At 38.5% G+C, this 17,500-nt stretch overlaps 1 protein-coding gene across 1 annotated transcript in view; it reads left to right on the top strand.

Moving 5' to 3' along the window:
• LOC144980123 (uncharacterized) overlaps positions 1–17,500 on the top strand; it is a 38,242-nt gene that overhangs the window by 7,902 nt on the left and 12,840 nt on the right. The window contains exon 2 of the mRNA XM_078927667.1: positions 13,471–14,289. Coding sequence (XP_078783793.1) covers positions 13,471–14,289 — 819 coding nt within the window. The remainder of the gene's footprint in view (positions 1–13,470; positions 14,290–17,500) is intronic.

The raw sequence follows: 17,500 nt of genomic DNA, 5'->3' as shown, positions 1-17,500 counted from the left end.
GTAAATTGATATGTGACCTCTTGTTGCTATGCCTCTCAAGCTCTCGATGCTGTGCGCTTGGCTAAGAAACGCATAACGTTGCCATCCGGAAGTTTATAACGGACCAACACACAAAACTATGTGAGCCTTGAACGTTTATAAATAGTAGTCTGTCTGGTTACGGGCTAACACCCACACTGGAGACTGACTCCGATGACCCGGCACTGCCGTCCTCGCCGTCTTCCGGATAAAGACGTCGGGCACGGACAAAATACTAAGAATAAATAGAAGAGCCGCTAGACCATACCAACAACAACAACAACCATAACAACAAACCTTGCCCACTACTCCCCACCATCAAAGACCACAAAGTTGTCCTTCAGAGCCGTCGAGTCATTGGAGCTGGAGTTTCTCCCGGTTTCTATAGCGCGAAATGGACATCAGCAGTTGCTTACTACTGTATGATGGATAGAACAATAGTCTACTACAAAGGACTTTCCGCCATATGAAACAGACCCGGCAACCCAATCACTGTTTGATAGACAGGAGGGAAGGGAGGGGGCAGGGAGGGGGGGGGGGTGGAGGAGAGAAAGAAAACATGTCGATTTCACCCGGGATTAATTCCGGTTCCTTTGTGTGTGAAGTGTGTACTCTAAAAATTTAAATTGAGCATTTATATAGCGCAATATCCACTTAACGTGCTCAATGCGCTTTACAAGGGGTCCCTGGTCAACAGCAACATTTAACATGTAGGCGAGACATGACGCCTGTTAGGCGATATTACAATTTTTCGGACAAAGACAACGCTGTTAACGGCAGGTACTCATTTTACACCTGAGTACGGTGAGAGAATGTGAGTAAAGAGTCTTTTCCAAGACTCTACCAACTGACCCCCCGTCAATCCCGTAGTAGTATTAATTGACATGCGTGTTTGAGCAATAGGTGGATTTCTAGGACGCATTGATGCATGTGTGTGATTGTAAGAAATACATGTCCAAGATATATTAGCACCTATTAAGCGTTACTCCTAGCAACTCTCTCTCTCTCTCTCTCTCTCTCTCTCTCTCTCTCTCTCTCTCTCTCTCTCTCTCTTTTTCTTTCTTTCTCTCTCTCTCTCTCCCCTTTCTTCTCTCTCTCTCTCTCCTCTCTCTCTCCTCTCTCTCTCTCTCTCTCTCTCTCTCTCTCTGGCGGCCAAGCTAAGATACCATTCAACAAAAAACCTATTCAAGTACACCGAAATACTAAAGCGCCTGTGGGTTTGTTTATTTGTTTGTTTATTTTAAGGGGGAGGGGGGAAGGCGGTTAAGTTGTTTTATTTGTTATATCGCCCATTACAACAATGTCAAAACTTGCAAATATATGCACATCGCCCAAGGTATACCACATTATAAGGATTATAACTCAAAATAATTTTACATATCTGTCCCGAAGTCTATGTTTTTTGTTTTTTGTTTGTTTGTTTTTTTGTTGTTTTATTATTATTTTTTTTGCTCTATCTAGTTGAAAAGCACGTGATACATAATATAATGTATATTCAAAAGTCAAAGGTATTCTACAAATAGAAGATATTTATGATATGGGATGCTGATTTTTTAATTGTCACAGTCCCGCTCAACGGATATTGCATTATATAAAAGCTCACCCCCCCCCCCCACACACACACCCCCATTATTATTAATTTTTTTTCACTCGTAGATAGCTACCATTACCATCTCTACCTACTAATAGATGATAATGATAGCAGCTACCAGAGACGTGTTATCATAGAAGGCAGTAGTATCCGTGGTAGCTATCCAAAACACCGGGATGTTTCCTGGGTAATAATCCGTGAGATTGTTGACTCAAGGAATCACGGAACCCAAGACCAGAGATCTGAATCCACTCCTTGTCCCATGGGTGGGAGTGCTGGAAGGGGGGAGAGTGGGAGGGGGGGAGGGGGGATGGGTAAAGTGGGGTGGTATTAGGTCATAGAGGCTTTTGTAAGCATAATTGAAGGTCATAAATTCCTCTTTCAGGTCAAAAGTATAGTGTATAAAAAATGAATATAACAGCTTCGTTATATATTTTTAAATGTATCAAACACCAACCATTTCGGGCTCAAAATAGCAAACAAAAAACAACAATAACAAAAATAGTATAATTAGTATAATAACAATAATAATGATAATAATAATAATAATAATAATAATAATAATAATAATAATGATGATGATGATGATGATGATGATGATGATGATGATGATGATGATGATGATGATGATGATGATGATAATAATAATAATACATCACTTTAATTGAACCCAGAAAGACGACAGAATATAAAATATCTGACACGTCGCGTCGCCAACGGGAATTGTTTGCACTGCCTGGGACCCTAAATAATCTCACCTGTTTGCTTAATGTTTTGGGAATCAATTGTCTTTTAACCCACTCAACCCTAACACCGACTATATCCGTAGTTTCCCGGGGTTACTTTTACCCTATGCCTATTTATTACATTTTTCTAAGACAAATTATAGGCGTATAGTATCAAAGCTAATGTTTTTAGTTTTTACATGTTTATGGTAGTTGAATAAAACTAGACTCTGTCTATGCACATGATCATTTTTAATACAATTTTTTTTTCTTCCAATTTTGAAAAGAGGCAAAAATCTCTAGGACTGAGTGAGTTAATGTTTAGGAGGAGTTTTAAACTTTCTGAACTGAGTGGTCAGCTAGACAAAGGTAACCGGAAACTCGGCCTGAAGCGGCGTGCGTCGTCTCGAAAACAAGTCAGTAGATTGGAGGCTGTCGCTTCTCAGTTGGAAGAGCACTCACTTCTAAAGCAGGGGGACCGAGATCGGTCCCGAGAGAAGTCAAGATTTTTTTTTGTGAACCCCCCCCCCCTCCCCTTCTCCTCTTTATTGATTACTATGCGTTTAGCTAAAATAGTCATAAGATCCGACAGCAGGATATACCGTACCAACATACATCCAGCAGTGATTGGGTGGATAGCTGGGATCTGTTAGATTTGGCGGAAAGTAATTTTCGATACGCTAGCGTCCTATCCAAAGGGTGACAAGCAATTGCTATTGTCCGTTTCACGCTATAGACACCGGGATGACTCCGTTCTTTCCCATGGATCTAATGGCTCTAAAAGAATATTGCAAGTCGTCCTCTAAAAATTGCTGTCGAAAATGACTTGCATGTTACTATTTTTTCAGAGTTTGTCTAAAAATGCACATTTAAAATTTGATAGAGCCGAAAAACAAAACAAAACAAACAAAATACAACAACAACAACAAAAGACGATGAAAATCAAGACAAGAAAAAATGGGGAAAAAAAAAAGAAAAGAAAATGCATTGACTGCTTCTTTCAATAAGCTGCGATAAGCTGGGCTTGTGACATAGGAAACAGCAAAACTTCCTAACATGCGTGGGGTCTTTCTTTCTTTAGTCGTTTCATGGGTCGGGTGGTACGTAGCTCCATAATATTATAGGAGGAACGAAATCGACGGAACCCAGCTCTTTGTTATTGTTTTTTTAGCCAGCCATTTTTTTATGATTTCTTCTCAGTAAATTTAATCAATCAGACGATAAACGTTCAAGGTTACACATGGATTTGTATGTTGACGGATGTTGTGAGCAGTTTTAGCTAAACGCACAGCATCAATAAAAGTAGCTCTATCAAAAATAGACGATAAAAAATAAAATTAATTCATCAAGAGCCATAAGGTCCGTGGAGTCGATGTATTTAATCCCCTTTTCTATAGATAGTATGCAGATGACGTCACTCAGGCCTTTGTTATTGTTTTTGTCATCCGCGTTTGTGAGTTGTTCTCACTAAACTGTATTAACCAGACTATACAAGTTCATGGTTACACAGAGTTTGTGTGTTGGTCCGTTATACTTCCGGATGGCAATGTTGTGAACTCCTTGGCCAAGCGCATTCTATCTACAGATAGTCTGCACTTGGCTAAGAAGCTCACAACATTGCCATCTGGAAGTATAATGGGCAAACACACAAAACTATGTGTAACCGTGAATTTTTCTAGTCTGGTTTAAACAGTTTAGTGAGAATGACTCATAAGCGCGGATGGCAAAAAAAAAAAATAAAAAAAAAAAAACACACACAAAAAAAAAAAAAACAATTACAAAGACTCGAGTGACGTCAACTTCATTCTATCTATAGTGTTAAATTGACACGAGCATTTGCTGAGTACCCTTTGGATTGAGCGCTAGTCGTCTATCGCAAAGTACTTTTCGTCAGATTAAACATAGTTGTATACTGTGGAGCCCGGGATGACTGAGGCCGTTCGGGCACCGGGTTGGATCGTAGCCATCGCAACCCAGCCCCCCCCCCCCCCCGCCCGATGTCCGATGGGAGACGATTACAAAGAACTGACGTAATAAGATCAAAGAGAAAGAGGGAATGGGGATACCCCTCTCAAATGCATAATGGACGGTGCCCCCGTTTCGAGCCGAAATAAGTACCGGCAACCTTGTGCGTAGATTCCCTGACTTCGGACAGAGATGCATATACGAGATGGAAGTTGGTTTGGACGAATCCAATCCCTCGAAGGGGCGGGGACATCGACTCCTCGAAACTGGAGGAGAAGTTGCCAGGTTTTTCCACCAGCAAAAGGAGACATTGGGTGGCAGCCTAGGACTTCATATATATATATATATATATATATATATATATATATATATATATATATATATAATATTATATATATATATATTATATATATATATTATTATTTAAAATATTTACCACAATGTTTGAGACAGTCTACATTAATGTTTCAGGCTTAATTTGCCATCGTCAGGACTGAGTTGTTTTGTAGACTGTTGTTGTTTCTTGAAGTGGTTCCGGTTTAAAGTTGCTTAACAAGAATTTACGCCGATGGGGACACTTTCCGTACATCTCACTTTTCATGTTGAGTGTGGCTTCATGTGGGTGTTTGATTTTGTATATTTCTCTTCCAGGCATAAGCTACATTGTTTTGATGTTGGTGTGTATCCTGTTGCTTTAGATAAAATTTTCCATGAAATGTTGTGGTCTAGTTTGTTGTCTTTAACCAATTTTATCTAAAGCAACAGGATACACACCAACATCAAAACAATGTAGCTTATGCCTGGAAGAGAAATATACTATAATCAAACACCCACATGAAGCCACTCTCAACATGAAAAGTGAGATGTACGGAAAGTGTCCCCATCGGTGTAAATTCTTGTTGAGCAACTTTAAACCGGAACCACTTCAAAAAACAACAACAGTCAACAAAACAACTCAGTCCTGACGATGGCAAATTAAGCCTGAAACATTAATGTAGACTGTCTCAAACATTGTGGTAAATATTTTAAATAATAATAATTCGCTCCATTACTGCATGTCGAGCACTTTTCGTACCATATTTGTATCAAACACGATTCAATACACAGCTCCGCACCGTTGAGCACTCTTAGACACAAAATGGACACTACGCCACAACTTAGACCTACTACTTTCCCATATTCTACAAAGAATATTCCTACCTGCAACAGAAAATCTTACATCAAATCACTTATAGCAAGAACAGAAACATTTGTCAAGAATCTACGATGGAGAACATTCTTTTTCCTGAACCCACATTTAGAACCCACCTACAAGAAAACGTACGGCTTCAACTCTACAAATTCACCCTCCCCCCCCCCCCCCAATACCTGAATTAAAAAAATTAGAAGACGGACTTTCAGATCTCATTCAAAGTGTACAGTTCAAAAACAAAAATAACAACTTCCAAAACCAACTGACTAACGATGTGAAGAAAACTCAGCGAACATATTTGGAAATTAAAAGACAACAAACTAGACCACAACATTTCATGGAAAATTTTATCTAAAGCAACAGGATACACACCAACATCAAAACAATGTAGCTTATGCCTGGAAGAGAAATATACTATAATCAAACACCCACATGAAGCCACACTCAACATGAAAAGTGTCCCCATCGGCGTAAATTCTTGTTAAGCAACTTTAAACCGGAACCACTTCAAGAAACAACAACAGTCAACAAAACAACTCAGTCCTGACGATGGCAAATTAAGCCTGAAACATTAATGTAGACTGTCTCAAACATTGTGGTAAATATTTTAAATAATAATAATTCGCTCCATTACTGCATGTCGAGCACTTTTCGTACCATATTTGTATCAAACACGATTCAATACACAGCTCCGCACCGTTGAGCACTCTTAGACACAAAATGGACACTACGCCACAACTTAGACCTACTACTTTCCCATATTCTACAAAGAATATTCCTACCTGCAACAGAAAATCTTACATCAAATCACTAATAGCAAGAACAGAAACATTTGTCAAGAATCTACGATGGAGAACATTCTTTTTCCTGAACCCACATTTAGAACCCACCCACAAGAAAACGTACGGCTTCAACTCTAACAAATTCACCCTCCCCCCCCCCCCCCCCAATACCTGAATTAAAAAAATTAGAAGACGGACTTTCAGATCTCATTCAAAGTGTACAGTTCAAAAACAAAAATAACAACTTCCAAAACCAACTGACTAACGATGTGAAGAAAACTCAGCGAACATATTTGGAAATTAAAAGACAACAAACTAGACCACAACATTTCATGGAAAATTTTATCTAAAGCAACAGGATACACACCAACATCAAAACAATGTAGCTTATGCCTGGAAGAGAAATATACTATAATCAAACACCCACATGAAGCCACACTCAACATGAAAAGTGTCCCCATCGGCGTAAATTCTTGTTAAGCAACTTTAAACCGGAACCACTTCAAGAAACAACAACAGTCAACAAAACAACTCAGTCTTGACGATGGCAAATTAAGCCTGAAACATTAATGTAGACTGTCTCAAACATTGTGGTAAATATTTTAAATAATAATAATTCGCTCCATTACTGCATGTCGAGCACTTTTCGTACCATATTTGTATCAAACATGATTCAATATATATAATATTATATATATATATATATATATATATATATATATATATATTATATATATATATATATATATATATATGTCGCTGGTGGCAGCTAATCGACTTCGGTCGAGAACCAACCTGCTTAACGGCAAAATCGCTTCGTTAGTGGGGACTTCCACCTGTCCAACATGTACTCGTTGTGGTAACGAGCCCCAAACCACAGAGCATTTAGTTGAACGGCTTGTTGTGACGAAGCTTCCGGGTGGGTTTGCGACGGTGAACGAGTGCGGTACGGAATTTGCTGATTGAGTCGATCGTCATAACATAGTAGTGTGAGCACCATTAGAAGCTGCTGCTGATTGGGTCGATCATCATAACATAGTAGTGTGAGCACCATTAGAAGCTGCTGCTGATTGAGTCGATCGTCATAACATAGTAGTGTGAGCACCATTAGAAGCTGCTGCTGATTGAGTCGATCGTCATAACATAGTAGTGTGAGCACCATTAGAACCTGCTGTCATATCAAACCAGCTAGATCCAGATAGACCCAGCTATCTGATCATTGTTGGATTGACAGGGAGAAAGGAAGAGAAAAGAGAAATCTCGGCTGTACCGGGGATGGAGCTCGGTCCCTTTGCGTGTGAAGCGAGTGCTCTACTATCTATGTTATTGATGCTATGCGTCATGGGTAACATGCTCACAACATCCACCTGCCGGATATAACATACCAACACACAAAACTATGTGTAACCTTGTACGGTTATAGTTTGATTGACAGAATTTAGTGAGAACTTGTAATTAAAATGGATGTCTTTAAACAAAAACAAAAAGCTGAGTGACGTCAATTTCGTTCCTTCTATAGAAACATTAACTATACTATGATTATATTTTAAACGTCTCCCCCTATCCTAAATATTGAGTGTTGCTGTTCTGTTGGCACCATAGCAAACTAGAGCGTACGATGGCAATATATGGAGACCCCTTTTTAAGATCTTTGAGCACGTTTGGTGGATATTACTCTTACAAATGCACAAGTTCTTGGGGGGTCTTTTATGTCGGTGGTGACACATCAGGAATTGTTTGCACTGGGACTCCAAATTTCACCTCCTTGCCTAATGTTATGGAAATCAATTACATAGTATCAACCTTTCTGAACTCTCAGTGGTTAGTTTACAGCAAACAAGGGTAACCGGGAAGTCGGGCAAAAGTAGCTTGGGTCTTGCAAACAATAAGTAGATTGGATTTGTCACCGTTTATACTAACACAAGTTTCTAATCCATTTGACTTAGGCGTGATAGGCTTGGTCAGATTTTATTCTCTTCCCTCTCCCCCCCCCCCCCCCCCCCCCCCCCCCCCCCCCCCCCCCGCCCTCCCAATTCATTCGACCGGACAAAACACGATTCCTGAAAATACAATGCCTACTCTCTCTCTCTCTCTCTCTTCTTCTCTCTTCTCTCTATATATTATTATTATATATATATTATATATAATTAAATAGATATTATTATATATATTATATATATCTATCTATCTATCTATCTATCTATCTATCTATCTATCTATCTATCTATCTATCTCTATCTCTCCCGCCACCCAAGCCTTTCTAACTTTGTCCCATCAAAATACACTCAGAGAAAGGGGGGGGGGGGTGCATTTATATATTCAACTTTGGAGTTACTTACTTTTAACTTCCTTCTTGTTCTTTTTCCTTTTTATTCTCCTCTTTATTGATGATATGCGTTTAGCTAAAATAGTCATAGCATCCTATGGAAGGATGTAACCGTACCAACACACAAAACTACCCGTAACATTAAACTACGTTTATATAGTCTGATTGATAGAATTGAGTGAGTACTGATCAATAAAATGGCTGCCTAAAAGCAATAACAAAGAGCTGAGTGACGTCAATTTCGTTCCTTCGATACTAAGGGACCGAGATCGATCCCGGATGAAGTCGAGATAATTTTATATTTACGACTCCCTCATGTCCAGCAGCCATCAAAGATTGGTAGGAGGGCCCGAATCGTTTTTTTTATAGCTGTTTTATTCGTTTTTGTTTATTACTTCTTTTTTATTTTTTTTACAGTCCACAAATTCTAGAAGCTGTGAAAAAATTATATGATTTTTAAATATAGAGCTTTTATATAGCACAATATCCACTAAGCGTGCTCAAAGCGCTTTACAAAGGGTCTCTGTCCAACAGCAACACGTAACATGTAGAACGAGACGTGACGCCTGTTAGGCGATAATACAAATTTGTTTCCGACAAAGAACGCTGTCAACGGCCAGGTACTCATTTTACACACGAGTACAATGAGAGTATATGTATATGAATAAAGAGCCTTTTCCAAGGACTCAACTATGCGCCGAGCGCGAGGCTCGAACCCAAGACCTTCCGATCCGAAAGTGAGTGTCATACCACTAGCCGCAGTCGAGATAATTTTATATTTATGACTCCCTCATGTCCAGCCATCAAGGATTGGGTAGGAGGGCCCGAATCGTTCTTTTTTTTTTATAGCTGTTTTATTAATTTTTGTTTATTACTTTTTGGGGGCGAAGTGGCCGAGTGGTTAAGGTATTGCACTGTGACCCGGAAGATCCCGGGTTCGAGCCCCGCTTCAGGCGCTTTCGTTTTTTTTCCTTGGCCTGGGCAAGATTATTAACCCCCAATTTGCTCATCAGGAAGTCCTTCAGAGCCATTTGGCCCATGGGTGATTCCTGTTGACATGAGACATATTGTTTGATGTTATCTATTATTCCTTCGTGGAAAGGCTAGGCGAGATATCATATTATGATGTCGTGGCGGAAGGCCATAATTTAAAAAGAAAAAATGTATTACTTTTTTACAGTCCACAACTTCTAGTAGCTTAGTATCATTGTGAAAAAGTGTTATTGAGATTTTTTTATATAGCGCAATATCCACTAAAAGTGCTCAAAACGCTTTTTAACAGCAACATGGAAAATGTAAGACGGGACATGACGCCTGTTAGGCGATGTTACAATTTTTCGGACAGAGACAACACCCTCAACGGCCAGGTACTCATTTTACACCCAAGTACAGTGAGAGAATGTGAGTAAAGAACCTTTTCCAAGGACTCAACTATGCGCCGAGCGAGGCTCGAACCCAGGACCTTCCGATCCGAAAGCGAGTGTCATACCACAAGAGCACATAGCCGAGAAAAAAAAAGTGTTATGATGCAGTGCCAGACAAAGCAAAAAATAAATTGCAAGAAGAAAAAAAGCCTTCCTCCCTCGACTGGAGATCGAACCTCAGTAATCAGGAGGCCTCAAAGTGCGGCCGGTAGTCGAACTCAATAGCTTTCGGTTACTATGCAAAGACCACACACCACTGAGCCACGCTATAGGATCGTAATAAGTAGTCCTTCAGAGATGAGCCATTTGGCCCATGGAGCGGAGCCGGAGTTTATCCCGATTTCTATAGCGTGAGAGGGACAATAGTTATTGCTTGCTACCCTTTGGATAGGAGGACTCTTTTAGCCTATCGCAAAGTACTCTCCGCGCACCAGATCACACAGACTCAGCTACCCAATCACTGCTGGGTGGACAGTGGGGAAGGGGAGGGTGGGGGGGGGGGAGGTCAGAAAAACATCTCGACTGCACCCGGGATCGATCTTGTTCCCTTTGCGTGTGAAGCGAGTTCTATGCCAACTGAGCAATTGGGACCCCTTGTCGGGCCATACCAGATGCTTTAAGGGATTTTGAATATGAAATGACTAGAAATATAAAATTTAAAATTTGGTCAGTTTAAGAAATCATATCCATTCTCCTCAATAAAAATGATGATGATGATGATGATGATGATGATGATGATGACGATGATGATGATGATGACGATTGTGGCGTAGTTGCACATATAATATCTAAAGGCTAATGATCGTATAGTGGCTTTTTGATTGATGGTAATGATATTCCTTTGCATTGTGTTGTAGATGTTAAAAGTGACTAAAGAGTTCAAGGGCCGATGATGATAATTGAATGTACAACATCAAGACATTCAAATCAAAGTCCAGATTCCAAGTTTCATTTCTTACTGCTTTATTTGTTGTGATAGATTCAAAATCCAAATCAAATTGCATGATCCCATCATAATTCAATCAGTTTAATAAATTTCAAATCCGTAAAATCAATCCAAATATTAAGTCATTTTGCCTGTGTAATCATTTTCAATAGGGAATGAGATTAGCGGAAGAGTAGCGTCCCTTGATTGGACGTCACCCATAGTCTGTGACGTCACCGGCGGAAAATTTATTAGAGAGAGAACGTCATGTTGGTTGTGCGCATGCGTCTCTCGTCCTCGCAAATAAGTTTTCCACCGATGAACTCACTAAACACAGAACTCTTGTGTAACCTTTTGCATAAGCTAACTCTCTTACATGATGATGATGATGGTGATGATGTTGATAGATAGTGTCGATGGATCAATACAGATATACAGACAGACAAACAGATAAATATTTAGACAAACAGGCGGGAGATTGATAGATGGATTGATCTTGAGATAGATAGATAGATAGATAGATAGATAGATAGATAAATGGATAGATAGATGGATGGATTGATGGATTGATAGAGATAGATAGATAGATAGATAGATAGATAGATAGATAGATAGATAGATAGATAGATAGATAGATAGATGGATGGATAGACTGTGAGTATGAATGAGAATATAAGATTTGAAATATTATTATGAAAGAGAAAGAGAAAAAGAGGGGGGGGGGGGCGAGAGAGAGAGAGAGAGAGAGAGAGAGAGAGAGAGAGAGAGAGAGAGAGAGAGAGAGAGAGAGAGAGAGAGAAGTGATCACTTGAAAGGCTTCGTCCCGACCCCCGAGGGACACTAGATACTTCATGACCATAATAGTATGTATGCATAGATATCATATTATCATACTTTCCAACTCCCTGCTCCATTAGTGGCTTGTTATTGTTATACATTGAATATGGCCTTGTTTGATATGCCGGTAATTGTCTGCTGCCCAGTGACAAAGCATTTTTTCGTATCTTTTTTAAATGCGACCTGTCATATCAAAACGGTATAATGGAAGGACCAGACCTGCTTTCTTGAAATTTTAAATATTCGTTATCTTAGGAGATAAAAAAGAACAACAATTTACCCTCGACATTATTTAATTACACTTCAAAATCCTTTAAAAAAATATATGAAATGAAGTGAGTAGGAAAGTGCCAGAAGACGACCGAGAAAAATAGTTCGCGGCGATGATGGGGGCTCGAACCCGTGACCTTACAGGTGCGACAACTTTGCCTGGCCGGTGAGATCGTGACCTCTACCGTATGAGCCAGGCGGACTTCTCGTACCAATAAGGTCGCGGGTTCGAGCCCCGAAGTTTTTATTCTCGGTTGCCTTTTGGCACTTTCCTACTCACTTCATTTCTTGTTATTATCAACATAAGGGCCTGCTCCATTCACTTTTCTGAATTGAAAAATTGTGTAGTCTTTGCATCAACTTTCATTTTCAATAAGTTTTACTTACTTAGAGATGAAGCCTATAAAGTACAGGCATCTCTAAGTCACTAAAACTTATTGAATATGGATATATTTAATTTAATTTTGGTGTGGATTAGACCTGTGATGACACGTTTAGGGAAGACTTATTGGAACGCTTCAAGAGTCGTTCTGAAAGCGGTTGGAAACGGAAGCGCTTTTCGTTAGTTCCTTATTTAAAAATTTAATATATTTTTATTACTAGTGGAGAACCCGCAATATTTGCGGAGAAATGAATGAAAGCTATTACGAACAGTACAGGCACTCGTCCATTTTTATTGATTATATTCCTGTTCTGTGGAAATTAGCACAGATCGAGGCGAATCTTTTGAGCTAAATAAAAATAAATAAATAAAATTCCCTTTATTCATCCCATAGGGGAAATTTGTCTCTAGGGTCTATTCCAAGGGAAGACTGGGACGAGGTGACCTGCTAAAGGCCACACAACGCAGCGGCGGGTGATCGAACTCGGTGCCTTTTGGGTACGAAGCAAAGACAGTAAAGCTGAGCCACGCTGCCCCTATAAAATCGGTCCGGTAATAAAAGTCTTGAGGTAGGCGAAAATGAATCTGGCAACAAGGCGATTCCAAAGCCTAGGTGAAATTAATGGCCGATCATTACGGCCTATCAGATATTCTAAATGATCATCTGAGTAACGGGTGATTGAATTGACCTTTATAAAAAAGGTTTGCAAGTTATTCGTATATAAATCTGTAAAACTAGTTTTAATTATTTTTTTTTGATTTGCCAGTAACACTATGCTCGTTGGTAGGCAAAAATTTAGCGTGCTGTACTGAACAATTTTCACCCTCAACCATATTTTGTTAGATTGTTTCTATTTCTTTTCTTTTTTTTTTTTTTAAAAATTGTTTGTTTGTTGTTTGTTAAAATGTTTTGGGTTTTTTTTTTCTTTTTTTTTTTTGTTTTGTTGTCTTTTTGTTGTCTTTCCCGGGGAGGGATGTGTGTATATTTTATGTCTTTTTTAACTTTAAAAAAATGTTTGTTTGCTATCCACAGAACGGATATTACTCCTCATGGAGGCCCTCCCAGAGTACCAAAGCCCCAAAATCCAAATACTTCGTACACGCCGCATCCGACGACATCTACATGTATTCAGCCATTGCCAATGATAGGCAACCTTTGAACTCTGACCTTAATGTCGTTATTACGTCACTGGACGCCTCCTACGACACTCTCAGGTGCTGCATTCTCCTGGACAACAGGACGCTGTACACAACGTCAGCGCATGAATATTTTAACTATCACACAATGGACGTCCATTTCATCGCCAGAATCCTGGAATACTTCGATCCAGGTGTTTATAGAGCGCATCAACACATTTGTTCGTTTCCCGACACAGGACATTACGCTAGTCATGTGACATTGACTTCATCTATGTGTTCGTCTGATATTTCCGATTATGTGCCAATTTTATATCCCCCAAAAGTTCAAGGAGGGATCGCTCTCTGTGCTAAAATTGCCCACAGTGGTGGCCTTGACCCTGAGAAATTTATCGAATGGGTGGAAATTCAGCGAATTCAAGGCGTTGACAAAATTCTCATGTTCGACTTGGGTAATCCGGAACCGTTGACAAGAGTTTTCAAATATTATCAGAAAATAGGAGTTTTAGATTTGCAGCCTTACGAGTTGCCTGGTTTGCCAAAAGACAGGACTTTGTTGGAAAAGGATAAGCATACGAAACAATTTCATCACGACGAGACACTTCCTGTTTTAGAGTGCAGACAAAGGATGGGAGGATATACGTATGTTTTAAGTCATGATGTGGACGAATTTATCATTCCACGACAGGATGTGGATCTCAAAACATTTTTAAAGGTATGTTAACACCTAGGTGAACAGACAGTAGGTCACATAGCCCGGAAGAGAATCGATTCTATTGGGGGCCTAAAAACTGGGCCTCAATGAATCTGTACGAATTACGAAACGTTTAAAACGCTTTTTAAAAGTGCCCCTCTACAACTATTTTTATTGAGAAATTATATTTTTCATGATTCTAGTTTAAATACATATTACTCTGATGATAGCTAACCTTGATTATAATTGCTTAAATCACAGATGGGTTAATTAAGGGCAATTCAAATTGATATTTATTATTTGTAAACAGTACGAAATATAAGAAGAAACCCCATAAGATCTGAATTTTCTAGTTCTATGACACATTGCCATATTTATGGACAATAAAGATCTACTATTATTATTATTATTATTATTATTATTATTATTATTATTATTATTATTATTATAAGATAAATAATAATAATAATAATAATAATAATAATATAATAATAATAATAATAATAATAATAATAATAATAAGAAGAAGAAGAAGAATGATTATCATGACATGATTACTACTTATTTCTAAGAAGACTATATCTATTTCATATTTCATTGTTATTGGTTGTTAGTTCATATTCTCCATTAGCACTGACATGTACTTTTAATCTAAGTCTATTTAACTTAAGAGTAATAGTAGTGAGGGATAGAAATGCTATTATTCACATTGTTGGAATACAACTTGACAAGTAGTCTAGTAAGAAAAAGAAAGTGAAATATCAAATCTAAAGGGTGTCTAATCTTACGATGCCATGAATATCAAACCACAAATTATCCTCAGAAAATATTTATCCAAATAAGAAAACAACATAATCTTAAGCCATTGGAAGAATAATCCAGATTGCATTCCATTGATGATACATTTGTACCTCATCTGCTTTAAACGGTCTATGTGACCATGCACAATCAAAAATTTGGCCCATTAAGTTTTTTTTTTTTTTTTTTTTTTTTTTTTTTTTTTAAATAAATAAATACATAGAAATACATACATGCCTGTAAGTAATATTGGCAGATTCTGAGATAAAAAATAAAAAATATATTGATGTGTCTATGAAATTCGAGAATTAATAATTCACATTCATGGACATAAAAATTTATCATTGGGTGCATGCTTGGGGGGAGTGAGGTTGAATCAAGGATTACTTGAGTAATGTAGTGGGGTGATGCTATTGATGTCAGCTTGTTGGATCACTTGCGAGTCTAGTGAAGAAGTGAAAAATTCAATCTTTCTCCACATTTTCCCTGCAATAATTCTTTAGCAAAATATTAACGAGTCTTGAAATTGCAGCGTCTGGTATGGAACAGTCCAATCTGAAAAAAACGAGGAAATTCTTTGAATAAATTGAGATATCTACGCCTACATGATAGCTCCACTGTCTGTCTGAAAAATCCAAAACACAAGAGAACAAATTGAAAAAGTCCTTCTGAAGGACAGCTCAAACCACCACGAGAAAGCGTTGCTGTAAAAGAAGTAGTCTCAGTGGGAAACGATGACATGTTACCTTGGAGATCCGGGTGTTTCGATGCAATATAACCTGCAATATAAAAAAAGAGGCATTGTCTCATCAGTTGACAGTTTACTAGGAAAGTCTGGAAGTGAATCTAAAAGCAAAATATCATTGTCAGAAAATGGAAGGTCACATAAATTACAAGCATGCGGTGCTCCACTGTAATCAACATCTGTTGTCATGCTCTCCAGCATGAGCTTGGCACGATCAATGGTATTGGTATGTGAGGCATTCTCTACTGAAATGTAATAGTTACACCCTGCTGATCTGCGTAAGTGACCAAAATGGCTTTCAATATCATCCTGTTGAAAAAAACAAGAGCGACATAATCATGATGGAGACTGTTATCTGAGGACAAGAGAAAATTTGCCAAATCAATAAAGCACTTGCAGGTCCAGAAGAGAGCCTTGGCTGTATCTGCTGTAAGAGAATGCATACGAGGATTAGAAAGTGGAGTAAGACGTAATGCGATATCTGCCCATGAGTTCAGAATATCCAGCTGGTGATGCTCCTCATCCCTGATTACTGCCATATCAGGATCTCGAAGTCGAGTCTGTCGGAGAGGATCTTTTGTATTGAAAACTTTCCATAAACATATCACATTATCAATGAATATAGCCGTATCTTTCCATGACTGTGTCGAAGCTGATGAAGACTTAGGGCTGCACTTGTTTTTTTCTGAAAAGACATCAAGAACAAGAGAAACTTTCTGCTTTTCGATGTTAGAAGGCCTAAGACAAACATTATTTAATTTAGACATGCGCAATGAAAATTCAGATGTTCCATGATCATATAGTGCGATCAAATCAGACCATTTAGCCATCTTCTTGTCTGTGGGGTCAGGACTATCTAAAGGTGAAAAAGCAATGGTACCAGTTCTTTCTGATATCCAATTATTACGTATGTTCTTTAACAGGTGAACTGGATCATAAATAAAAAAAAGAGGTTTGTGATTAGTTGAGATTGGGGATTTAGCAATCCAAGGCTTTTGCTCATCATTTCTGTCAAATTTCTGAAAAAAAGACTGATTTACTCTATTATTATCACATACAATGGCGACAACATTTCCTCCACATTCCTCCACAGTTGTAATGACTTCAGCAACCTGTTGAAATTGAAATTCAGAAGTTAATGAATGACACGGAACAAGTCTGGCAAGGAAAGATTTTGAACCAAAAAACATATCACCAAGCATTGTTGTAGCTGCTCTGTCAGGATAATCATGAGCATAACCAAAGACTTCACCACCACGATACGACAAAGAGGCTTTGATGTAAATTTCATCCACAATCAATATACATCCCCGGTTGCGCCCACTGATGCTCCTGAAAATAGAGGTAAATAAAGCTGCATCACTCATATTTTTGCTGACAGCAGTAATTTTCTGTAAAGTAGAAATGGATGGTAATTGTAAATAATTCCTAAGCTGTGAATATAGAGAACGAGACAATGAATACCAACTAAAAGCAGTAAAAAGGTCCTCTGTGGAGTAAATGCGTTTATTTTTAGAGGCATTAAGAATGTGAACATTACGTTGTAGAAATTTCACCTGTGGAACATCTTCATCATTGGAAATGACATACTTAATCAATGCATCAAGCCCACTCCAACACTTCACTTGCTTGTCACTAGAAATAAAGTCTGGATAATTCTTTATTTTTCTGACGCCCTTGTAGCATTCA

This window comes from Berghia stephanieae, chromosome 9 (genome assembly GCF_034508935.2).
Source record: "Berghia stephanieae isolate SIO BIC M18660-M18661 chromosome 9, UCSD_Bste_1.3, whole genome shotgun sequence".
NCBI lineage: Eukaryota > Metazoa > Mollusca > Gastropoda > Nudibranchia > Aeolidiidae > Berghia > Berghia stephanieae.
This window is presented reverse-complemented; position numbering and strand designations above follow the sequence as displayed.